The sequence below is a fragment of the Rattus norvegicus genome, chromosome 17, assembly GCF_036323735.1.
Source record: "Rattus norvegicus strain BN/NHsdMcwi chromosome 17, GRCr8, whole genome shotgun sequence".
NCBI classification, from domain to species: Eukaryota; Metazoa; Chordata; class Mammalia; order Rodentia; family Muridae; genus Rattus; species Rattus norvegicus.
This window is the reverse complement of record NC_086035.1, coordinates 8,364,615-8,390,464: the sequence shown is the minus strand read 5'-3', so window position 1 is coordinate 8,390,464 and position 25,850 is coordinate 8,364,615. Positions and strand designations below refer to the sequence as shown.

Here is a 25,850-nt window from a genome sequence, read left to right as displayed (position 1 = left end):
TTTTTTTTTTTTTTTTGGTTCTTTTTTTCGGAGCTGGGGACCGAACCCAGGGCCTTGCGCTTCCTAGGTAAGCGCTCTACCACTGAGCTAAATCCCCAGCCCCGTTTTTTTTTTAATGTGTTTTTACAGTTGTATTTTTGTCTTATTGTGTTTTGTGATGTTTTCTTTATGTTGTTGTGAAATACAAGGCAGGGACAGCCAAAGGAACTGAGAGTTTATCTCATGGTTGGACATGGTGCAGTTTGTCTGACATGTTAGGGAGGATGTGGCAGTTGGAATTGGGCTAGCCTGGGCTGATAGCACTCGCAGCAGGGCTGCTTCCCTCATATCTCTGCAGAACAGAGAGCAGAGAGACTCAGGCTGAACACAGGCCTGACATATAACGCATAAGCCTCACCCCTATGGCTCTGTCTGTCAGTGATGACCCTTGTCCAAATGGTTCTGCAGTCTCCCAAAACAGCACCAGTGGCTGAAGGTCACATCCCATGCAAACTATAACAATGTAACAGAACACATATTTACGTTTGGATACCAAATGAACCCTCAGAATTGGATCACTTAGCCGGGTATGGTGACAAATGCCTTTACCCCAGCACTTTGGAGGCAGAGGCAGGTAGATCTTGGTGATTTCTAGGCTAGCCTGGTCTACATAGTGAGTCCCAGGACAGCTAGAACTTGAGACCCTGTCTCAAACAACAGACAACAAATGGTTCATTTGGCCTAAGACCCAGGCTCCTTGCTTCTTGGGGCTGCTATAGAGATTACAGCACACTGGGCTCTCTCTCTGTCTCTGTCTCTGTCTCTCTCTGTCTCTCTCTCTGTGTCTCCCTCTATCTCTGTCTCTCTCTGTCTTTCTGTCTCTGTCTCTCTGTCTCTCTGTCTCTGTCTCTCTCTCTCTCTGTATCTCTCTCTCTCTGTCTCTGATACTTCTGGATGCTGAAAGTTCAGAACCAAGGTGTCAGCAACAGTGAGCTTCCTCCAGAAGCTTTGTGGGAGAGTCCTTTCTTCTCTCTGCTGCTAGCCGCTCCTGGAATTCTCTGGCAAGTGGTAGGTAGCACCACTCCATCATCTGCCTCAGTCGCTAATCATTAGAGCTAGGTCTCACCCTAGATGCAGGATGCTCTCAGCCTCGGATCCTTTACTAAGTCTTCAATGATCCCATTGCCAAACAAGGTCACATTGGCAGTGACGGGATAAAGGACATGGCTGTATAGTCTACCTTCTCTTGCTCTGCTCCTTGCTTCCCCCTCTCTCTCCCTGCCCTACTCTCTAGTCAGGGTCTCCCTCTGCAGCCCAGGCTCCCTTGAACCTGCATTCCTCCTGCATTTGCCTCTCAGTTCTGGGATTACAAACTTGTGCCTCACTCAGCTCAGAATTACATTTCTAAGTTGATCCACGTTGATGTTAACCACTCTAGGTAATTTATGCATGATGCCCCCATCGTGTGGTGGTACTGCAATGTATCTATATTCCTGAAAATGAAAGTTCCAGTTATGTTCACTTTGAGGACATTGTTTCCTTCTTTGGTTTATTTTATTTCACGTGTGTGCACGTACTTAGCATGTGCAGGCCTGTGCATGAGCATCGGAAGAAAGTGCCCTGATCACAGATGGTTGTGAGCCACCATGTGGGTATGAGGATTCTAGCCTGGGTCCTCTGCAAGAGCCACAGGTACTCTTAACCACTGAGCCATCTCTCCAGCCCCGCTTTGAGGACATCATAAACAGGGCTTCCTATACCTGCTTCCTGGAGCACAAAGTTGTATTCTCTAGAATAAATGACTAGAATCTAGTCACTAGATGTTCAGTTTGCCGGGACCAATGTAATAAGTGGCCGTCAGTTTACAAGATAATGCCAAGTTATTTTCTGATGATTTTTTTTTTTACAGTTGGCATTCCCATAAGGTGAATACCACTTGTCCTCTACTCACCCGGTGATTTAGTCTAGGAAATGTAAAGGTTTCTGGATTGAGCTTCCCCGTGGTGATGGTGCTCAATGATACCATCTCGTCTACCTCTATGATTTTTTTTCTCTATGGTAGATTTTGTCCAGTGGGTCTCTGCCCCTTGGAGAGAAAGTCCTGGAGCCTCGGTCTCACCTGCTTCTTGCTATACAGTCTACCTGTTCTACAAATCCATCTTAATGGGTCATTAGAGGTGCCTAGAAACTGTAATTATGGTATAGCGTTTCATGGGCTTACAATTGAAGGCTGTGTTTTCTAGACGCCCAAATGAAGCCCATTGTGGCGTGATGCATCAGGAGGCTTCCCCCTGTATAGCAACACGAAGTATAGCAGGCTGCTTACGCTGAGCAGAGGAACACTAACCCGAAGACGAATGGCACAGACGTTTCCAGTTATTGGTTGAGATAATAGATATCAAGCTGACAGAACGGAAGGCATGCCCCCCCCCCCCCCCCCCCCGCCAGCCACTGGATAAGGTGTGCTCTGGGGCCTTTATCTGCAGGGGGCGGGGCACGGACAAGGCATTATCTGTCACAGTCAGGACCCAGAGTCATCACTGCAGGTGAGGAAACATGAGCACGTTCACGACTCCTGATAAACCCCCTTGATTGACTGGGAGGCTGAGGCCAGACAGGAGCCAGGATGCCCCGGCCGCTGCTCTCCATGCAACCCTACTGTAGACACCCACAAGCCGGTCTGGGGTGCCTTTCCTGAAAGCAAAGCCTGGATTCTTGAGCAAGTCTTTTAGGTAAAAGCTTTTTAAACTTTCTCCACCTTGAGATCCTTTTCACCTGAGAAATTTTTATGCTAACCCAGGGACACAGACCTATTTAAAACAAAACAACAACAACAACAAAAAAAAAAAACACCCTACACAAACAAAAATTTACTGACAGTAAACAATAAATTTATTTCAAAACGGTTGTTGGGTCTAGATGCCACGTTAACACTTATTAAGAGCAAGAGGCAAGTTTGCATATTCATGAGATAGATGTCATCTGGTTTTACATAAAACTTGAATCAACCGAGTGCTTGATGTACCACTTCAGTGCTTCCTGTGTTTTTTATTTGATCATTGTCAATATTGAAGGACGCTAATTCACCTAAGTATGTAGTGTAAAACTGCAGTTCTAGAAACTTCGTGCCAAGCCAGATTTCTCTTAGTCTTAGGAAACTCAAGGGGTAACTCAAACATCGACTTCTAAATCAAACATTTTAACACAGTACCGCCCCTAAATATGCTAATTTGGTACTTAGATGCTAAGGAGCAATGTAAGGAAAATGTTAAGACTTCATTACCCACAATTAAGCCATTACTTAATAAACTATTATTATTATTGCTCAGATAATTTGAAACAAGGTCTTGAATAACCCAATCTGGCCTCACACTCGCTCTATAGCCCAGGCTGGCTTTGAACTTCTGATCTTCCTGGCCCTACCTCCCAAGTGCTGGGTCTATGCCCGCATGCCGCCATGCCTGGCTAACCACTATATTTCTATAAGAGCAGGAATAGTTGTATGCACAGAAAACCCCTACAACTCGCACACACACACGCAAAGGTCCCTAATCCAAGCAGAGGCATTTTGAGTACAGTTGGTTGATAATGCATGGGCTAAGGGCATGCACAGTTGCACGGAGCGCATGTGTGCATTCAGAACCTGCACGGCAGCACAGAGGGGCCCATCCAGAAGCACCGGAGCCCTTCCCTACTTGACTGGCCATTAGTGTTGGCTGTCTACCGTTGCCGTGTGTCTTTGAAATCCACTTAGTCACCTGCGACCTGGGGTTTAAGAAGCTGTGATTTAGCCGGAGGAGAAAAGATGGCTTAAACTTCATAAAAACAAACCGTGAGGAAAAGGAAAGGGAGACGGCAGAAAGGGCGTTACTGGCCGGGATGCACAGCTCTGGCAGTGGGCCTTACCCAGAATGCATGAAGAGCCTGCCCACAGCCTCGCTTAAAAAGAACAACTCATCTACGAATGGGCAAGCAAGTGCAGGAGTTGATTCTGATTTACCCTCGAAGTGGGTAACGTGGGCTTTGTTTCGGGAAAGTCTTCTGCTGTGTGTTGGTTTTATTCTCTTCTGTTAGCCTACCCTGGAAGCACGGAGAATAACTGAGACCCACGTCTGGTGTATTCATCTGATTATACATTAAATATAAAATAGCAGGTTGTGATAGTGGGCCAGTGCTTAGACACATCACCAAAGAGGAGCCATATGAATAGTCAGCAACTCTATAAAAAGGAATTACTGACTGTACACATGGACACACACAGAGACAGACACACAGACAGACATACACACAGACAGACAGACACACTTAGTCATTAGAGGAATACAGAATAAAGCCACCAGGGCCTGAGGAGGGGGCTTGGCGATTAGAGTGCTTACTGCTCTTGCAGAGGACCTAGTCCCTAGCAGCCACATCGAGTGACTCACAGTCTTCTGTAAGCCCAGTTCCAGGAACTTGATGCCCTCTGATCTCCACAGACATAGGCAAATAACAAACCTCACGCAGGCACGGTGTACACTGTAGTAAGTGAATGTAGAAATAAACACACAGTGCGATGCCAGGACCCACCCAACACACATACACATGGACACACAGATAAACACACAGACACACACAGACACCCACACAAACACACACACAGGCGTATACACCCAGACACACACACAGACAGACACAAACAGACACACACAGACACACACACACAGATACACACAGAGACATATACACACACATAGACACAGACAGACACACAGACACACACACATACAGACATACACACACAGACACACACACACACAGACACACACATACATACATACACACAGACAGACACAAACACACACAGATACACACAGAGACATATACACACACACAGACACAGACAGACAGACAGACACACACACATACAGACATACACACACAGACACACAGACACACAGACAGACACAGACAGACACACAGACACACACATACATACACACACACAGGCATATACACCCAGACACACACACAGACAGACAGACAGACACACACACAGATACACACAGAGACATATACACACACACAGACACAGACAGACAGACAGACACACACACATACAGACATACACACACAGACACACAGACAGACACAGACAGACACACAGACACACACATACATACACACACACAGGCATATACCCCCAGACACATACACAGACACACATACACACAGACACATACACAGACACACAATACACACACACACACATACACAGACACACACATACACACACACAGACACACACAGACACACACATACACACACACACACATACACACACACACACGACCCATATTACAAAGAATAAGAGGTTGAGGTTGAGTCTGAGCAAGTTTCCAAAGCACTTGTAACTCACACACCATTGTCAGAGCTGCAAAACTGAATATCCACGCTGAAAGTCTCATAGGAAGTTAATTTGAGTATACTCCTAGTGTATGCTCAGTGATTCCACACTGAAGAAAATCAAACATACACATCCACATATGCGAGCCTTCTTTGTAACAGCACCCATCTGGAAATAACCCAGATCCATACCAACATCCAACAAACTGAAACTGAGAATGTCTTTTGTTGGCTATAAATTGTGCTGAAAGGGAAGCATGATTGGTTTGGGCTGCTAGAAATAAAGGTCATTTTTATTTTGTTCTTTTTCCTTTCTCTGTCATCTGAATTTACTACAAGAATCTCTCTCTGTCCTCTCTGTCTTTCTGTCTCTGTCTCTGTCTCTCTCCTTCATTTATCGGACTTTCACAGTAGAAATATTCTCTTTATCTTGGAATGATGAAGACACCCCCAGACCCTCTTTCCTTTGGGAGGTCTAGGGGCACGTCTGTTTGCGTTGACGCCTCTCTGTTCCAGACGCCCATCTGTTGGTGCACTGCTCAAGCATTTGCGTCCTGTCCCCTCACAACCAGCATCAATCCGCACCTTGGAGGTTCCTAGCAGTAGAAGGTCTGGGCCTGTGGCTCTGCCTGACCCTGTAGAAAGTGGAAGTTTTTCCTGTGTGTTGTACAACTTCGGTGCTCAGTGCTTGGCCCTTGATTTTGCGTGGCACTGACTGGTACTGAAACTGTCATCCTTACACCAGATGACAATAATACTGAGGCACTACTACCCCCCCACCCCCTGTGGGGAAATAAGAAAGACACTGGTAAATGGGCCAGCGTGACCTCCTCAAAAGATGTCCACTTAACAATCAGGAGAATGCAAAATAAAGCCGATCTCGCTAGTGGGGATGTAACAACACTCGTCTTTAAAAACAGCCAACATTCATTTCCTTACACGGTGACTTTTAGGAAAATCAAAAGCATTTCTCCCAGCGGCAGACATCCCAAAATGAGTTTGGATTTTGCTGGTTCTGCTTCATTCAGGTATCAGGTAGCAGCCAGGACCTAGCCTGGAGAAGGCTGGCTTTCTCTCAGTGTATAGGAGCCTGACTGACACAGATCTGGAGGTCGTCAGATCTCCAAGAACAATGACTGTCTAAGCAGAGCCCCCTCTCTGAGCCTAGCTACCTTACATTTGTAAATGCCAGCGCCCCGCTGAGCACGTCCCAGTGAATAGAAGTGTTTTGATGTTTTGTTTTTGATTGGAGATTGAAGTCCAGTGTCTTGGGACCCAGTGACTTCAGCTGACCTTCCTGCTACATGGACAGGGCTAAATTTCAACCCCTGGAGGCTTCTGCACACAAAACCTCATGCCTCGCAAGGGCAGGTGCGAGCAAACCTGGTGGAAATCTGAAATCTCGGCTGCTTCTGTCAGAGGAATTAGGTTTCACAAGCCCCTTTTTATGTAGTAAAAGGCATATCATTAGGGGAATCTGGACAGGGAAACTTATTAAAAGTGCTGCCTAGAGCAGGGGGTCTGTGATTCCAAAGGACAGCCAAGGGCTAATAGGATAGTCTTTACACTTAATAAACTTGGTCACAGGCAAACGTCCAGCCAGAAAGCCCTGCTTCGGGAGGCAGACAGCGAGCGTCTCCGGTGTTGTTGCTAACTATGGATGGATAATGTCATTTGTTTTCGCTTTTATAATTTGCATTCCAGTTTGAAATCAGGAGAAATCCTTCAAGTGTGTGGTGTAAGACCCGACACTTTACCCTGTCGCCACTCATGAAGTACCGTTGACATTCCTGACTTTTCCTGTCTTGGTGTTTTGCACACCGTTAGTTTTTACACCGCTCTGACAAATGTAGGTGAAGCTTTTCAATCCTTCTCCCTGTGTTTAATTCCAGCTCGAGGAACCTCTGTTGTTTTAATGGCTGCTCTTACTGGGTCCTGCTTCTTCTCAGTGACGGCACCCTTCTCTGCTGAGTACCCTTGGGTTTGTGAATTAGAATTGTCTGTATAAATGGACCATTTGTACCTTTGTTTCTGGGTCTCTTTTTCCTTCCCCTTTGTTTCTTTCCTTCCCTCTTCCTCCTTCTCCTCTTCCTCCTCCTCCTCTTCCTTCGGTTTCTTCTCTTCCTTTTCCTCCTTCCATCCCTCAACATTTCATTTAGCTACATCTAAGGAGGTTGTGAGGAGATCGAGGAGATCAGCAGTAGAGCACATGCCTAGCATGTACAAGGCCCTGGGTTCAAGCCCCGGTCTTGCACAAAGGAAAAAATGTCAACAACTCTGAAAATGAGCCAAGCCCTGGTGATGCGAGCCTTTAATTTACCCAGCACTTGAGAGGCAAAGAGGCAGATGAATCTCTGTACATTTGAGGCCAACCTGGGCTACAGAACCAGCTTTGGGATAGCCAGGGCTACACAGAGGAATCCTGTCTCGGTGAAAAAAAAATCTGAAAATGGCATCAAGAAACCCCGGTCACTGAAGCTGGAGAGATGGCTCAGCGGTTAAGGGCACTGACTGCTCTTCCAGAGGACCTGAGTTCAAATCCCAGCACCTACATGACAGCTCAGAGACGAAATACCAACACACAGAAAATAAATAAACAAACAAACAAATAAATAAAGGAATCCCAGTCACAAAGATACATTTCTTAAGGGGGTTGACCCCAAATCCCTGCACTTTCCCAAGAGGAAAGGCCTGAAGAAGACGCATGAGAGAGCTTGGGAAGCCTAAGGTGGTCAAGCCCAAGATGCCAATGGACCCCAACCGCAGACACAGTCGTCTCGCTTGGGAAGTCGATTTGAGGCTACGTGACTAAGGGCTGTAGATTCTGCAAACCAAAGCCCAAATTCAAACCAAACTGAGGCTGCCGTTCCAGCGCAGGCTCCCAGAGGTGCCCAGGCCATGTGAAAGACATCTGTTAGTGTGAGGGCAACGCACTCCTGTCTACACACTATTTGTGGTGCTCAGCGACCTAGGCTATTTGAACAAATAAAACAGAATAAAATAAAATAAAGGTTGTACACAACCCTGCTATTCGTAAGAATCTCGCATTCTGCTCCTCACCGTCTTTGAGCAGCCCGGGGCTGAACTGACACAGCACAGTTTTCCTGCCCCGCCCCCTCTGAGGTCTAAGTAGTGTCCACCCAGCATGCCTTGCTCTGTGTGGCTCACTAAACTGTGCCCATGTCATTCTGATGGCATCAGATTCAAAGCATCATAAGTGAGTGCCCTGTGACCTCCACCGGCTGCACCCTTGCCCCCCTCCATGCTTCTAGGCTCCACCCATCCCGTCCACCTGCAACCCCTGTTTCTCTAGGCTCCACCCACGCATCCATGCCATCCCTTGCTCCCTCTCAAGCACAACAGTCTTAATCCCTCTGTGTGTTGTCCTGACTACAGCAATGTCTCTTCTTGTCTGTTTGGTGTCTAACTCCGGACCATCCCAGCATTTCATTAGCATATCTTGTTGTCCTATCTTGGCAGAGGATTTCTTGTTTTTCTATTTGGCATTCTCTCACTCGACTAGACTGTTGCTTGCTTAATGACGACGGTCCGTCAGCTTGACGAGCCCTCTCAGTCCTGTTTGTCTTTCTCTCCTGAATCCTGGGAGCAGGGTACAAGGTAGTCACTCAGTATTTTTTTTTTTTAATTGGTTATGAGATCGCCTCTTCTGCTCACCCAGGTGCACCTGGGAAATTTAGAAAATTGTTTTAATAGCACGGCATGTTAATATGGCTGCCCTACAGAGCAGTGGCTAGCCCAGGGGGACCAGACTCACTCTCCTCTCTCTTTCCTTACATCACTCACCTCTCTGCAAGCAGTCACAGCCACACTTGGGATTCGATGAGATGACTTCCTGAGGACAGTTGGTGCACACACACGCACACACGCACACACACACACACACACACACACACACAGCAGATGGTAAATGTTCACAGTGGACATGTTTGTTTTAATCGGGGGAGGCTAGTACTTACTTTGTCCTATTAAGAACTTTGGGTCTGAGACGTTGACCTTTCTGCAAGCTAGCAAATCAGTCTGGCACAGTTTCATATTAAGAGAAGACGGGGGACCCTTTGGTCAGAGAAGGCCAGTTAACATCTAGCAGTAGAGGAAGTCCTTGAATTGGCATCTTTATCCCCAAGGCCGATATCCATAGTGGGACACAAAGTAGCCGGATGACACCTGCACACTGAGTGAGGTACAAGGGATAGGCTCTGAGCTTAGGGACTCTATTCCATACCCATAGCCTACCTGTCCCTTGCCAGAGCAAGGGACACTGTCTCTGCCTTCTAAAGATGTTGGATATACAGGCATTTTTGAAAAGATAATTCAGACCAAAGAGCGCCAATGTTTGCCCAAGATAAATACAAATGCTCGAGACCCGTACCAGACTGTCTCACGCAAAGCAGTAAGTCCGACAACTTATCAAACGGATGAATACCGGCTGCTGCAGGTAGCATTTTACGGTTGGATGAGCCACGGTTCTCTGCCATTAGACGGTCATGTCTTCTTGCTGGGGAAGGAACTGGCAAGATAACCCAATTCCTAAGGGCTCATGCCGTTATGCCTGGGTTTAAACCCTGCTCCAACCACTTAGCTTTGCAATCCGGGCTTTAGCTTCCTCATTCCTAACATAGAGTGAGGGCTGTTGTGATTGCATAAGCCACCACGGTTTAAAATGCTTGGCTCAGTGCCTAATCCCGGCTAAGTACCCAAGGCTGAGTATTGCTGCGAGCTAGTAAGTTGCAGTAGACGGAATTGCCACTCGTGTAACTGCGATATTGGCCAGTTAATGCTGTCCCCTCCGGTGTGACGTTCACGGTCCTTATCTCTTGCTTGGTTACTCGTGATGTCAGAGTAGCTGTGCTCTGGGTCAGAGGGGGCCAGCCCGAAGGGGCAGGAGAGTATCCCAGAGAAAGAAATGGACTTGGAGGCAGATGCAGCTCCCGGTACCACCTCTCCTCTCATTAACCCCATGACCCTGGGTGATCCACTTAACCTCTACGCCCCTTGCCTCATCTGTGCCAAAGATACAATAATCCCTTCTACCTCAATGGACACGGTGAGGCTAATGTCCTGTGATGGATGTGAAACGGCTTTGCAAACAGGAAGGCACGAACGCAAGTACTTATGCTCAGCCCGAAGAATCCTTGGAGGCAGCGAGGCATGAGTCTAGGCCTGAGCCAGCCTATCACTGGGTATAATGTACTTGTTCCTCTCCATAGCCAGCTTTACGTTTAAAGGGCAAGGTTTGCCTCGACACTCAAATTGCTGCCTGAGAATCAAGTTACACCAGTCTGAGCCATCCAACCTTCAGGCACCGAGGGACCATCTGGAGACCAAGGAAAGGCCATCTCGTTACAAAGCGTTCACAGCTGAGTCGGCCGATCGCTAATATTTGTCAAGCTCTTTTCAATGAGTGGTACCTAGCTTTAGTCTTTTTTTTTTTTTTTTTTTTTTTTGGTTCTTTTTTTCGGAGCTGGGGACTGAACCCAGGGCCTTGCCCTTCCTAGGTAAGCGCTCTACCACTGAGCTAAATCCCCAGCCCCAGCTTTAGTCTTTTAATGACTAACTCGTAACTGGAACCTTGACCAACTCTCCAACACAGGTGGACACAGTCATTATCTTCAATCTTAGAAGAGGGGGTTGTAGGGTTCTTAAACACTTCAACCTCCCTTCTAGCCACCACCCACCAGAGGTAGGGGAAAAGAAAGGTTAATAGGAAACAGGGTTTTGGATCTGTTTAGAAATCGTTCTTTGGGGGCGATTCCAATCTTCATGGTCAGCAGTTCATCCCACACATAAATCAGCAGTGGTGGCTCCTTCCAGAACAAACCACGAGACTCCACCAATCGGCTAGAGTCAGGAAAGATCAGGGAAGAAAGCAAGGCAAACCAAGGCCAGAGTGTTGTCCACTGTCTGCTGGGTTGTACTCACACTCTTTCCAAACATCACGTGCCCTCTCGAGTGTCTGCTCCAGTCAAACATCGCATGCCCTTTCACCAGACAGCGTCCAGAAAAATATCGCAGAACACAACTGGGTCTCCGGTGAAACCAGAAATTCCCACTTCGGGAGACATTTTTGGAATGAAGTTAATGAGCAGGAATGGACAGATCCGCTCCGGTAGATCATGGTGCCCAGGCGGCCTCAGGAGAAGACAGTTACCCAGCAGGCATGATGACACACACCTTTCTTCCCGGCATCCAGCAGGCAAAGGCAAGTGGATCTCTATGAGTTCAAGGACAACAGATCAAACAGGGATACAGAGTGAGTCCTGCCTTAAGAAATGAGAGGAGACAGACAGACAGATGGATGGATGGATATATGGATGGATGGATGGATAGACAGACCAATCCAAGAGCCTCCTCTCTTATGGGAATGAAGTCCCCTCCATTCAAATCAAGGACTTGCAGGCCATTTAAATGGCTCTGTCTTTGGGTGGCTGGTAGGATACCCGCTCAAACAGGACATACTTACCTTCTTTCCTCCAAAACAAAGGCACCCTCCATGGTGAGAAAGGAATGCTCTGCCTGCTTGCTTTCCCTGTGCATTTTCTGCACTTTCTTTAAGAAGGTCTGGCTTCCACTTTTTCTGGGGCTAAAGCTCGTGCATCGGAGATTTTCAGACAGCAAGGGAAGACTCGGCTTCTCTCCTGGGGAGACAGTCGTACAGCAGTCAAAAGCCAAGGTTATTTTCTCATTCACACAACAGTCAAGAGGAGTCCAGGCCAAATGACTCTCTTCCACGTGGTCACCCAGGGCAAGCCCCAGAGGTCTTATTATTAGCTACAACAGACATAATGTTGCCAAATAAAATGTTGCTATAAAATGCCACTGAATACAAATCCTCCACTTCTGCCTGTGTTAAAACTGAGTACCTTAGCACTGGCCTGGGCTCATCATCTGCATAGAAGGTGGGCTGTCCTCATGTCCAAGAGAGGATTGTGGGAGAAGGGAGTAGAGGCAGCCTCTGGGCACATCTAATGTAAGATGGGTTTCAGTTTATAGCTTATGGGGATGGACATTAGGAGGCACGGCCATGTGAGAACTGGCCAATGGTGTTGGAATCATCATATTTGAGGTCTGAAATGTTTGCACCCTGCACCCCTATCTCTCTCATTCCATCTAAAATTGATCTTCTCCCATTCTTGTGCCTGGGGATGACTAATCTGATTATTCCCCTGTGGTGTGGTATTTGGCTAGCTCTGTGTACGTGTGTTTGGCTTACTGTGTACTTGTGTATTTAGCTGTCTGAAACTGTCTTTTTCTAACCCGGCATCATGCTTGTGCGATGTCTTCATGTTCTTCTGTGTATCAGTTGCCTTCTACTGGAAACAAACTATCCATTCTGTTGCTGGATGCCTGAGCTCACGTAAGAGCATGGACAAAGAACATGAGTAAAACTGTAGAAACATTGTAGGGGTGGAGTGATGGTTCGGAGGTTAAGAGCACTGTCTGTTCTTGCAGAGGACCGGAGTTCAGTTCCCAGCGCCCACAGCTGTTTATAATTCCGCTTCCAGGGGAATTGGCGCCCTCTTCTGTGTGAGCACTGCATGCACACAGTGTGCAGATATATATATGTGGACACTCATACTCAAAAATAGATATTTTTAATTGCCTCATCTCTTCTTGCCTACTTTATTTTTTTTTTTTTGTTCTTTTTTTCGGAGCTGGGGACCGAACCCAGGGCCTTGCGCTTCCTAGGTAAGTGCTCTACCACTGAGCTAAATCCCCAGCCCCTTCTTGCCTACTTTAAATGTTTCCTCCCTCCCTATGTCCCTCCCTACTTCTCTCCCTCTCTGTTCCAGTCAAGATCTCAGTGTCTGCTTAGAAAGGCCTCCCCCATTCTAATTTAATTACCCTGTAACTTTGACTCCGTGATTTGTTTGAGAAAGCTCATGAATTGGCAAATTATGAAGATTTTCTCATTTTAATGGCAGCTCTGGCTTTTTGTTTGTTTGTTTGTTTTTGTGTTTGTTTGAAGCCTTTGTTTACGATTTTACCACTTTTCTATTGGGGACCCACGAAAACAGCCCAGTTATATGGTAATGCTCACCTGCAAAGGATCCTGGGAAGGTAATCTGGTCATGTGCTCATGAGGAGAGAAAAAAAGTCATAAATAAATAAATAGCTTAAATGAAATCTAAAGGAATTCTGGGCCTAGAGCAGTTGAAAATCACTCTTAAGTAGTGAGGCTGACTGACCACATCCTTACTACTGGGGGAAAGGTAAAGACTCATTAAAGGCCCTGTGGGATTTGTTGTTCAAGCTTACATAATATAGGGTATGGGGTTGGGAGTGTAAGCATCTAAGGCATCTAATTGAGTCTAGAAAAAGCTAGTTGGTTGTTTTTGGTTTGGTTTGGTTGCTTTGGTTTTTGGTTTTGGTTTTTGGGTGTGAAGTAGATTGTAGTAAATTTCTCTGAGGAGAAACTTGTATGGAGATTTAAGATGCGGCCAGTCTCCTTTATTGGGTTGTCCCAGAAGCAACTCAGAGTAAAGATTGAAGCACACAGTTCTCATGTGGAGACTCAAGCTGGAGGGGTGGCCACTTTCTCCATGCCACCGTCCTTATTCAGGAAACAGACCCTGGAGGAGACACTCTGCAAGTGAGAGGAGGGCAGGGTCCTGACTGGACATGTCATGTTCAACATTCAAGGAGATTCCATGGCCAAGCTGGAAGCCCACTTTCCAATGGTATAATGTATACTTATAAGTGACGGTGCACAGCCTAGTAGTACACTGTCATCGTCAGCCTAAAGCATAAAATGCAAAAGTGCTTAGACTTCGGTCTGAGTCTCTGGCTGTGAGACTTTTTATTTGCAAGCTCTTTTTTTTTTTTTTTTGCAAGTTTTTTACAATGAAAAGAAATACTGAATAGCAGCATGGGAATCCCTGGGGCTTGGGAGGTGGCTCAGTGGTTAAGAGCACTGACTGCTCTTCAAGAGGCCCTGAGTTCAATACCCAGCAACTACATCATGGTTCACAACCATCTGTAATGGGATCCTGTGCCCTCTTCTGGTATGTCTGAAATAGCTACAATGTACCCATCTACATTATATAAATGTTTCAAGTTTCTCCCTCTTGATACCTCCCTGCTATACATCATCTTAGCTACCTTCTTACCTTCTCTTTGCAGGGAGAAAATATCTTGCAAAAAAAGATTAAGGACTTATTCTGGCTTATAGCTTCAGAGAGATAGAGTCCATTATGTAGGAGCAAGGATTGGCTCATATTGTATCCACACACTCTGGGAGCAGTGATGAACATGCAAGCTCAGTTTGCTTTCTCTTTTTATACATTTTATGATCCCAGCCTAGGGAATGGTGCCACCCACAATGGGCAGGTCTCCCCAAGCTCAATTAATCTAATCAAAATAGTGACTCACAGATCTTTTCAGAGGCCAAATAATCCTTCAAAGGTATGCTTGGAGACTTGACTTCTGGATGATTCTAGATTCTGTCAAGTTTGCATCAACAATCACAACAACCTTTATGAGATAAACTGAAACCAGATCCAAAACACAGAAAAACCCAAATTTTATGAGAAGAAAGGGATGATCCACCAAAGAGGAAACCATGATAACACAGAGGGCACTAACACATCTAAACATTAATAGGATCTATCAAGCTCTTCGACTGGGTGCCTTAAGTATTCTGATTATACAGGGAGGCTAGTGTCATAGAGCCAAGTAGCATGGTGTTAAGGGCTGATAGTACAGTTAGTTAGAACGTGTGAGTATCAAATTTGAGTTGACAAACAATGTGGAGTGCCTCTTGTTTTTTGATTATGTCTCAATGACTTGAGACCACCTTGGCAAATTTTTGATACATACTGAACCTCATTTTCAAGGCTTGAAAAAAAGTACATTTCTCCTTCCTTCTCTTGCTTTTGTTTGTTTGTTTGAGTCAAGGAAGGCCTCATATAACACAAGCCAGCCTTGGACTCCTGATCCTCTTGCCTCTACCTTCCTGATCCTGGGACTAGAGCAATGTGTGCATACAACACCATGCTGTTGGTGAAGACACGTTTTTCAGTAACACAGGGGTATCATCTGAGTGACTCCAGAGGGCACGCAGTAGTGGCATCTAATTCTTGTTAGAGAAGGTAAGATAGGCCAGGCCAACTGAAATCTCTACATCCTGCCTTTAGTGTGACCTGGTACCTATCCAGGTCACATGGAGCTACAAGAAGGTTCAGTGCCTGAGCAGAGTGTTTCTCTCAATCTCTAGGAGGTGACAGCTTCTAAGTCAAGATGCATCCTGACCAGAGTACTGGTTTGTGGTCACTGAAGGCGATTGGTCTTCAAGGCTAGACATCTTACCATCAGAAAGCATCTTTGGCATTAACATTGGGGCCTTTGTCCCTTGCTTGGCTGAGGTTGAGGTAACCCTAGAAATAATTTATCAGGGATGCTGGAGTCTCAGTGAGAGGTGGGCCACTTTCCCTCCAGCTGCCTCAGCCGATTTTCCTCTGCTACTTCTGCAGAGTGACGCCCCAGGTCTTCGCTGGAGAACGAACTCTCGAGCTCTCTAAGGGCTAATTCTCTTCTGCCTCAGCTGGAGGAATGAAGGAGCTCTTTCGCTCATTCAGCCCAAAGTTCTGCACAGCAGCTGTGGCCCTGTCTCTAGCTATGAGTGACCTTACCCCTGGGCATAACAGGAACTGTATGATGAGCTTCTTGGGTTGTTGAGAGTGGATCATAGAAGACAAGGGAGTTCCCTTTCCTCAGCCTCAAGTACATTTATCTCAAGCATCCTCTAAAAGCATCCTCCCTTTCCAGGGTTCAAGCTGCTGCAGCCCCCTTTGCGATGAGGAGAAAGGGGGATGGGAAGCAGCTGAGGAAAAACATTGCACCCTTGAGAAGGGCTGGAAGGTACACTCTGACCAACAGAGGTTACCGCTGTCCACCCCACCTTATGAAAATGCCCACTGTGGCAATGGGAAGGCACAGGCTCACCGTGGACAAGATGTGTCTGCCCCAAACTCTCTCGGTCGGTCAGCCTGATCTCGTCAGCGGGTTCCCATCATCTCTGAGAGCTGCCATAAGCACCCTGTTGAATGATGTTTGAGACCTGCCTGCCGCTTCTCTCCAGCCGATTCTTGTCATTTCTTCTTCTGCCTGTACTGGCTTTGTATGTGCTTTGTAAACTCACTCGTTAGAAAATAAAAGTGTGGGAAATCATTCTCCGTATGGGTCTCAAAGGTTCAGCGTGTGGCTCATAATGGCTTGTGGGTGGCTGCACTACTCACGAAGGCTAACATTTGGTCTTTCTCCCATTAAGAACACAGGAATGCTGGGATTCGGATCCCAGCTATACAGCTGCCTGGTCTGTGGTCTTGGCGAGTCATTAGCTTGGCTTCACTTCCTCCGTGACGTAGAGACAGTGATATCCGTAATGATATTTTTATTCATTCTTTTTCTTTTCTCGTTTTCTTTTTCTTTTGAAACAGGATCTCTCTGTGGAGCCCTGGCTGTCCTGGAACTCCCTACATAGACCAGGCTGGCTTTGAACTCACAGAGATCCGCCTGCTTCTGCCTCCCAATTTTGCTGGGTTTAAAGGTGTGTGCCACCATACCCGGTTCATAATGATATTTCAACCTCATCAGTTACAAGAATTAATTAGACAAGCTAACGTGTGTGATGTACTTGGAGCAGGGTGCAGAGCCCAGAATGACTCTGCCTACACATTAGATACCATGGCAGTGGTGACGGTGTTGTGGCTGTGGCTGGTGTTACCTTAGGCATTGCCCGTGACATCACAAGGCCCCTTCCTCACCTGAATTGTGATGTCTCTCAGGCTTTATCCCAGAGGATGCTTGGGTTCTTTCTGGCACAACCCAGCCTCTATTTAATGGGCAACTGCAGCCCAAGTTCATGTCTTGTACGGGAGCTACAATGGCCAAGTTAAGCATTCTTCAGCATTTGGAATCGTTTGGGGGTGTGAGGTGTGTGCTCTTCCTAGTTCCTGGTTCAAATCTTCGGTCTCTCTTCAAGTACTGCAACAATCCTGGAGTTTCTCCCTTCTGCTTTGGGCACTCTCCACTGTGTATATCAGTTGTCTCTAAGAACAACTCCCAAGTGCTCACTCAGTTTGCTCCCAGATTTTACCCCAGCCCCTCCAGCTCTGCTTCCTTGCCCCACATTCCTGCCTTTACATCCCCCCATTTGACCCCAACTTTCCAAATCCTCAGAGCCCTAGATGGGAACCCTTACGCCCCTAAAGCAGGTTCCAAGGCTCAGCAGGACCTGTATCTTCCTGGCCCCCTCTTTTTTTTTTTTTTTTTTTTTTTTTTTTTTTTTTTGGTTCTTTTGTTTGGGGCTGGGGACCGAAGTCCCCAGGGCCTTGCGCTTCCTAGGTAAGCGCTCTACCACTGAGCTAAATCCCCAGCCCAGCCCCCTGACTCCCTCTTTTTCTTCGCCCACCTTGTGCCCCCTGCTTCAGCCATTCCTGCCTCCTTGCCTCAGTCATGCCAGCCTCCTTGCTGTTCCCTGAAACGTGCTGTTGTGTGTGTGTGGAGACCTTTCTCTGACTTCTCCAGGTGATGTTACTTTTCCTTTGTCTGCATTGCCTGTTCCTTATGCTGGCTTCATGGTTCTGAAGCAAAGAGAGACATTTTCTTTCTGGAGGTTCGAATCCAATATTGCACGGCCCCCCCAGATTTGGGCTTTTGATGATGGTGACACCGAAGACTGAGAACCTCCCTGAAGTGAGTCCACCACTCAACAGTGAAGCCATTGTACCCACTCCCCATCCCGATCTGTCCCTACTAGAACATTTAGGCTCCTTTTGAGCAAGAATGTCATTGTCTTGCTTATCCCAATGCTTAGAATATAGCAGGGGCTTGAACAACAGCCATTAAAGAAACAAGAGAAGAAGTAAAAAAAAAATCTCCATTTTACTCCTTTATTCAACCCCCCACCCCGATTCCCAAATGGCTGGGGAGCAGTGTATGAAAATGTCACGCCAGGACAAAGACAAAGAATAAACGAGACTTCGAGGCTTCTTCAGGCATGGTGCTGACTTTTCAGGGAACCATGACTGAGGGTAGCCAAATTTGGCTGTCAGCGAGGATTTGGATCCTCTTAAGTGGCTAGAATATTTCAGTATCTCTCTCCCTTCCCCAAGAGGTGAGGGGATGAGTGAAGCTCTGCTGTAGGGATAAGTAGGTCCCTGACCAGGAAGTATACATTTTAAATCATTTCCTTCTTTCTTCTTGTTTGGGTGCTACCATATCTGCACTTACAGGGGTGTGTGCTTTCCAGGAAGAATCGTAGAAGCTGTCCTGGGTTCTAGGAAGACTTACAGAAACGGTCCTGGGTACGGATGGCAAGGATGTCTTTAAAGATATTTCTTTATGGAAAGGGGCTCTGGGTCCTACACCTTGGAGTTCTGAGCAATCAGAGAAGATGGGGTGATGTTCTTGAATCTTGGGAAGGATATCGTCCTGTCTCCAGGGCTGGCGGCTGCTGTTGGAGGCAGCAAAATGCCACCTGACTCCTGGCCCTTCTGCTTTTCCCAAGGATTTGAGAGGGTGATAAACCCAATCTGTTGTTGTCTTCTCCTGTCATAAACACATGCATTTACTTCATGGCTGAAGAGTCTCCCCAAGGGGCTATCCTTGTTCCCGAGAAGGTGTGAGTCACTTCCCAGCATCCTCTCCTCAGCACTCAGTGCAAACCATTTCAGTTTGCTCTGGGAAGCTGGAAGCTGATGGTTTAGATCTGAGGAGGAAGCATCCAGCAGGCCCCAAGCTGAACCATCATAGGCACAGCTTCTAAGAGGAAAGGTTGACTCCGCTCTTAGACACCACAACTTCTCAAGCTTCTTAAAAGTACTCATTCCCGGGCTGGAGAGATGGCTCAGTGGTTAAGAACACTGACTGTTCTTCCAGAGATCCTGAGTTCAAATCCCAGCAACCACATGGTGGCTCACAACCATCCGCAATGGGATCTGGTGTGTCTAAGACAGCTACCGTATACTCATATACATTAAATAAACAAATAAATCTTTAAAAAAAAAAGAGTACTCACTCCCTGCTCCAGGGCAAGGTGTCCAATTTTCCAAAACCTTCTGGAAGATAGCCTTCTTATCTGACATGGGGGATTTTGCCTGTGGCAGGGTTTAGCATTGCTGGCCGGGGCATATGAGTTTGTGGATCCAAGCCACCAGGACAAAATGTCAGAAGGCAAGGGGCTTCTCTTGAAGAGAGTCCTACAAGATCCTTTCCCACTAGATAACTGCTTCACCACAAAGGGCAATCCAATGTATGGGGTCGGGGGATGCTGTCCTACTGTGGGGCAACTTGTGAGACCAGATTACATGAGGTTGACAGGGATACAGTCAGGACCTTCCTGTAAATTTTCTCCATTCTGAAATTTCAAGGAAAAGTTACTTCTGGCTGGCTAGTGCCGTTAGTTGATTGTCAGACAAGCCCTGCAGCCAGAAAAGTCCCCACTGGGATTTCTCTAGCAACAAATAAAAGCCCTGGCTATGGCCCCTGAGGTCTGGCTGAGCAAAACCCTTCTCTGTGGGTGCCCCTCCCCCACCCTTGGAGCTGCGGAGCGAGTATCCATGCCCGGTGTGTGGTGGGCTAGCACCCTAGCCCACAGTTTTTTTTTTTTTTTTTTTTTTGTTCTTTTTTTCGGAGCTGGGGACCGAACCCAGGGCCTTGCGCTTCCTAGGTAAGTGCTCTACCACTGAGCTAAATCCCCAGCCCCCGCCCACAGTTTTAAGGCAGCTGTAGACCCCACTCAGGGACAATGAAGCCCACTCCTCACAGCCAGGGCGACCGCGGCCTTAACAGACAATACTTTAAAGGCATTGTTTGCAAATCAATTTCCCCTTCTAAATAGGCTGCTCCAAGAGTAGACCCTTCTGCTTGCCCAGACTAGACCCACCTGTCGCTTGGGCTTCCTAGGCAGTGGCCACACGGTATTGATCTTTTTAATCCTGTCCCTTTGAAACACAGAGCCAGCTGATGTGGAGTTCCTCAAAAGACTCCCTCGGCCCCTACCTCGACAGGTAGCTGCGGGTCGGGGCTAATTCCCCACCGGAAAGTCTTAATTGGCTTAGGGGGTGCCTGAAGGGGTCTCCCTTGTGCTAACAAGGCGACAAGAATCAATGGCTCGCACGTGCCTTAATCTGGCTCCCTCGATCTTGGTGCTAGTCAGGTGCGTTTTATTTTTAAGTTGTTTTGAAACAGGATTGGAGGGTTTGGAGGCGGTGGGATAATGTTTCAGTTTACAGGTGGAGCTGCCAAGGGGAAGTGGGGGAGAGACACCACTATTAGGCAAGGAAGCTGGTGACTTCTTTTTTACTTATTTTTTTATTTACACGAAACGTCTGCAGTACAAAAATGTAAACTTTGATAGCTCATAATAATAGAATAAATTCTTTATGTACAAAAATACATTTTCATATGAATGAAGCATCCTGAATAAATTAAAGTACCCTCCGGCCCGGTGCCTGAATAGCTATGCAAGCACTCAGGTTCTTCCGGGAGCAAGCCCACAGTGGTGGGGGTCGGGATCCATAATGCATGAAGCCCACTCCTTGTGTCTCCTTTTTTTTAAGCCTTTTCATTGTATTGTCAGCCGGCTCAAACCGAATTTTCATGCTCGTTTTTCTTCATTAGAGTTCTACAAATTGTAAAATTGACTTTTCACCTCGTCTTCAGGGGCTCATCTGTCCCTTTTCCAAATCACACTGAAGTGGTGGCTGGGGTCAGTTCTGAGCCAGTCACAAAGGAGGTTTTGTGAAGTTCAGAAAGTGCAAAAAAAAACCGAAAGGCCGTCTGGGGGGCGGGCAGGAGGGGCCGGTGCTGGGGCGTGGGGAAACAGTCCGAGGGGCAGCTTCTCAGCGAGGGTGCGGCAACCTAGCAAGTGGTCAGGTATCCCTCCCCTCTTTAAAGCTCCCAGCATCCACCTGGGGGTAAGGGTGGTCCCCGAGGCTTCAGCCGGCTCCCCCATCTATTGCTCTTAGACTGGGGCAGGAAGAAAGTATTAACGTTGTCTTGCAAAGGCCTAGTGGTACGGGATGAAGCAGGGTGTCGTATGGAGGAGGTCTTTGGGCAGGCCAGGAAAGGAGAAAAGGGGACCACCCGGGCCATAGGTGAAGTCTTCTGAAGCCGAGGGACTACTGGGGTCAGAGAGTGGTGACGCCACAGTAGCGCAGGGGGAGGCAGCGGCCCCGGAGCCCCAGGACTCTGTATCGCTGGCCGGGCTCGGGGGACCGGGCAGGCAGGGGACACACTGCGGAGGCAGGAGGCGCTCCCGGGCACCGCCCCCCGGGAGCCCTTGATCTGCCAGGCGCAGTGTCTCAGCCAGGGCCCAGATGTAGTTGTAGGCGAAGCGCAGCGTCTCAATCTTGGTGAGCTTGGTGTCGTCGGGGAACGAGGGCAGCACGCTGCGCAGAGCGTCCAGCGCAGCGTTGAGGTTATGCATACGGTTGCGCTCGCGATCGTTGGCCTTGACGCGACGGCTCCTCCGCAGCGAGTGCAGCAGCGCCTCGGACCGCACCCGCGCGCGACCTCGCCGTCGCCGCCGCTCCTGCTCTTCGTCCTGGCCACCGGGAACGTTCGATGCCCCGGAGAGGGTGGGCGCGCTCCTGCGGGCTGGCACGGACAGCCCTGAGGTGGAAGCTAGGGGCTGGAGCCTGGCACAGTCCTCCTCGTCGGTGAGGAAACTGGACAGGTCGCTGCCGCTGTTGCTGCTGGCGCAGTCGAGGTCAGAGAGACAGGTCTCCAAAGGGGCAGGCATCGTTGCAGGACGGACGGACGGACGGGAGGTTTGGAGGGCTTGAATGTGGGCCGAGTGCACGGCCTTCGAAGCGCACTTACTGTCCGTATGACCCGCGGCTAGCCTGTGCCTGCTGCAGGCGCGAGGGCCGGGGAAGATCGCAGGGGCTCAGGGAGGGAATGGGCTTGGCCTCCTCGCCTCGCCTGCAGGGGCCACGCGCCGGGCTGGTCTCCCGAGTGATGTCGCCGGCGATCAGATCAGCTCGTGTGAGCACCGAGTGTGGCACACGACCGGCCTCAGGACCCCTTAAGTACGGCGCGCAACAATGGGCGCCCCCTCCCTGGCCACCTCCGCCCCCGAGGCGGCGCGGGTGAATGGCGAGAGGCGGCAGGTCAGCCCCGTGCGGCGCCTGCTATTTGCATAATTTATGCTCGCGGGCGGCTGCCCCCGCCCAGCCCCCCTCCTGGAGCGTGCCCGTAATTACCGCCGGCCAATCGCTGGCCCGGCCTGCTCCGGGAGCCGGATCAAGCGAGGGAGGCCCGGGCGACTCCGGCAGGGAAACCAAGGCGAAGGCGGGGGCCGGGGGCGATTAGCGGCCGGCCGAGGCACACTCCTCCCAGGGGCGCGCAGATAACCCTGGCCCGGCTTGGATGGGGAGGCGGGACCCTGGCAGAAAGTGTGAGCTGCGCGGCGGGTGATGGAGAGCTGGATCTGAGACAGGAGTCTGGGTTCGCATCCCTTCTCCTGCTGTTGAGGGCCCGCGAGAATTTGAGCGAGTGGTTTGCTCTCTCGCGTTTCTTTATTTAGACGAAAGGGGACACGAGTGTAGCTCTGCACGACGATGTTAGACCGTACTCGTAGGTCCCCGGGCAGAGCGCTTTTGTAACCGTGCAGGTTGCGGTGAACAGTCCCCTCCCAGTGGCTATCCATATCCTAACAGATCCTAGAGAGGACCAGCAAACTGCTACAAGTCTCCGGGATGGGGTAGGTGTCCCTGCTGCGCTGAAATTAGCGAAGGAGAGAGCAAGAGAAAAATCTAAAGAGCCAACGAGTTACCAGACTCATTGGCCCTACTCATTTCCCGGAGCTGGGTCTTGGCCCAGCCCGCATACCCCTCCTCAAAGATTCACGAGGAAACAGGGTATGCCAACACCCTCTTCTTCTGAAACCGTGCGCTCTTCGTTTCCAAGAATCCTCCTGTGCCGCACGTTTTGGAACGGTGCCAGCCTCCGGGGCCCACCCCAGTACCAGCTGGCTAAGGGACTTAGCTTCTGGCTAGGAGGGAGATGTCCCACAGAGGTCAGCGATCACACAGTGGGTGGAATTCTGTCCCCACCCCTTCTGCCAATTTGCCTGTAAACTTGCGTAGTCCAGAGAATTTCCTCATTCTGTGGGGTCGATCATTTTCCTGGTTGCCAGAAAGCAATAGAGGCCTGGACAGCCTCTCAAATGCACCTGAGAGGAGTTTGTTTGTTTGTTTGTTTTATTAAGGAACAACTCTGGATTGTGGGGTCAGGTATTAAAAACAAAAGGAACACCCTGGAGACTCCCCTCCTCCATGATATCTGAGTGGTGGCCTCAGGCCCCCTCCATTGCCTTGCCTGCTATCCTCAAAGGGGCTCTTGTCCAGGACACCTACGCCTTGGTGGAGAAGGCACAGCCTTTGCTTAAGGCTAACTCTTGCCCCGTGGCTCCTTCCCTCTGCAGCAGCTAATGTAGGTAAAGCCTATGCAGAGAGCTAGGACACAGTTATAGAAAAGGGCTTCAGGAGGTTTGTAAGAAGTAACAGGAAGTGGTTGTAATCAGATTATGTAAGAAAAAGTAATAGTTGAACGGATCCTCGGGATCCCAGGAGCCCAAGGGCTGCTGGGAGTTGTGCTCCGGAGCAGACCCTGCCTCTTTCTGGCCCTGTGACAGTTTCTGGTGGTTCCTGCATACCAGTGCCAATGTGACTCTGTGACAGTTCCAGGCCCCAGGTCTTTGTTTCTTTGGGCTTCCACAGAAATTACCACACAGTAGGTGCATTAAATCTACAGAAGGTTGTTCTTCTGAGGCTTGGAAGACCAGAAGCCCCAAACCAAGATGCCAGGGGGCTTAGCCCTTCCCAGTTTCTTGTGGCTCCTGGATGTCCTTGTCACCAATTCATAACTGAAGCCTCCAGCTTGGCCTCCTGCCTTCATGCGTCCTTCCCCAGGACTCTGTGTCTTCTTAAGGAGAACTGATGGACTCCTGGCACTGCTGACTCTGAGATGACGCCAGGCTGTCACTTTTATTACATCTTCCAGAACGGTTGTTCCAGCTAAGGTAACATCCTGAGGCTATGAGTGGGGAGGGGGGAGTCCTACCACTGAATTCATGATGGCCCCTTTTCTACGTTCGGCCAGCACCATTGGAATGGGAAGCCCCAAGGATTCGGGCTGCCCACCTCCTGAAGTACCAGAGCATGAGAATTCAGTCCCCTGCTCTGACAAATCGGGCCATGCAATTTAAAGTTCAGTCTGTCAAACTGAACTCTGCCTCTGAGCTGGTGACAGTTTTAAGGTCACTGGAATCATGGCGACAGACCAGAAGAAGAGTCGTGGCCACTGGTGACAGAGATGGCCAGGAAGTAGTGGATGTCCTGACCAGGCCCTGGCATCCCCCCCCCCGCACCCCAGTTTGTCTTCAAGGCTTACTCTCCACCGTTCCCAGGACTGTGCAGCCAGTCTGCCCAGTGGAGCTCCGTTTGCCAGGTTTGTGTCTGTGGCTTACCAAGTGAAGCAGGTGCACATGGCCAAAGCCATCCTAGAAGAGGTGGACCCTCTCTCTGGGCCAGCTGCTGTATTAAGCCTGGGGTGCAGAAAGTTGGGGGTAACTGGCTGAGGGAGGCCCTGACTCCTCACTATTGTTTGGTGGGGTTCGGTGCTAATAGAACTCATGGAGATTGTTTGGTCAGCCCCTGTACCCCAGGCACAGGAAACTGAGGTAATGAATGAGATCTTTCCCCCAGCTTACCCCCGCGCCCACCATGTAATCCTCAACTACTGCTTTCAATCCCGTCCCATGCTTTTCTGTCATGATTCTCCAGCAGAGACACTTTAAACACCTACTACTGGCTGGCCTGGGCCAGGTCTCTAAAGAGAAGAGGCCTCTGGTCTTGGGAAAGGGAGACATTGCTTTGAAGGGCAGTCACGGGCATCTAACTCTGGTTGTTGAGAGGATCCTTAAGGAGCAGATCTGAGGAACACTTCTCAAGGGGGAAGAAGCCATCAGGGATGGCTTCAGAGTCAGACTTGGGAGGCCTTGAAAGAAGAACTGGATGTAAATAGACAATCTAGGGGTGGGGTAGGAGTGCGGATGGAATGACTACAGAGTGACTATCGAGAGGTGGAATATCTGGCTCTGGTTTCTGTGGATAGAAGAAGCTGTGATGGTCCTCGAATGGCTACAATGGCCTTCCTGACTCTTCCTCCTGTCTTCTCTCTGAGCAGGGCTATGGCTCACTGACATTTGTCCCATATTCACTGAGCAACGACATTGGTAGAGGAGACAAGAAGGGAACAAATGGTTTTGGCCATAGAAGTGCCATAGCCTGTTGGCAACCCGGATGTCCTGACATGGGCTACATCTGACCACAGAGGACATCTTCTTGTGTACACAAAGTCCCTTGTAGTGGATCCAGGCTTTCTCCTACCATTTCGAGTGGCTTGACCAGGCCACTTGCACTTCCTGCTCCTGCAGCAGCTGCTTCTTCCGTACAGGAGTG

General features: G+C 48.8%; 1 protein-coding gene and 2 long non-coding RNA genes across 3 annotated transcripts; 1 reads left to right on the top strand and 2 right to left on the bottom strand.

Moving 5' to 3' along the window:
• Window positions 1-11,088: 11,088 nt before the first annotated feature.
• On the bottom strand, window positions 11,089-17,059 carry LOC102547185 (uncharacterized). Its single transcript, XR_360776.5, has 3 exons — window positions 13,421-17,059; window positions 11,843-12,017; window positions 11,089-11,593 (listed from the first exon to the last, which is right to left on the bottom strand). It is a non-coding gene; the product is annotated as an uncharacterized LOC102547185 (long non-coding RNA).
• Window positions 17,060-17,194: 135 nt separating this feature from the next.
• On the top strand, window positions 17,195-18,256 carry LOC134482672 (uncharacterized). The gene is made up of 2 exons (XR_010059061.1): window positions 17,195-17,313; window positions 17,970-18,256. It is a non-coding gene; the product is annotated as an uncharacterized LOC134482672 (long non-coding RNA).
• A 2,593-nt stretch (window positions 18,257-20,849) lies between these two features.
• Neurog1 (neurogenin 1) lies at window positions 20,850-22,369 on the bottom strand. Its single transcript, NM_019207.2, has one exon. It carries the CDS (start codon window positions 22,124-22,126, stop codon window positions 21,392-21,394), a length of 735 nt encoding a protein of 244 aa, NP_062080.1. The 5' UTR covers window positions 22,127-22,369; the 3' UTR covers window positions 20,850-21,391.
• Window positions 22,370-25,850: the final 3,481 nt, after the last annotated feature.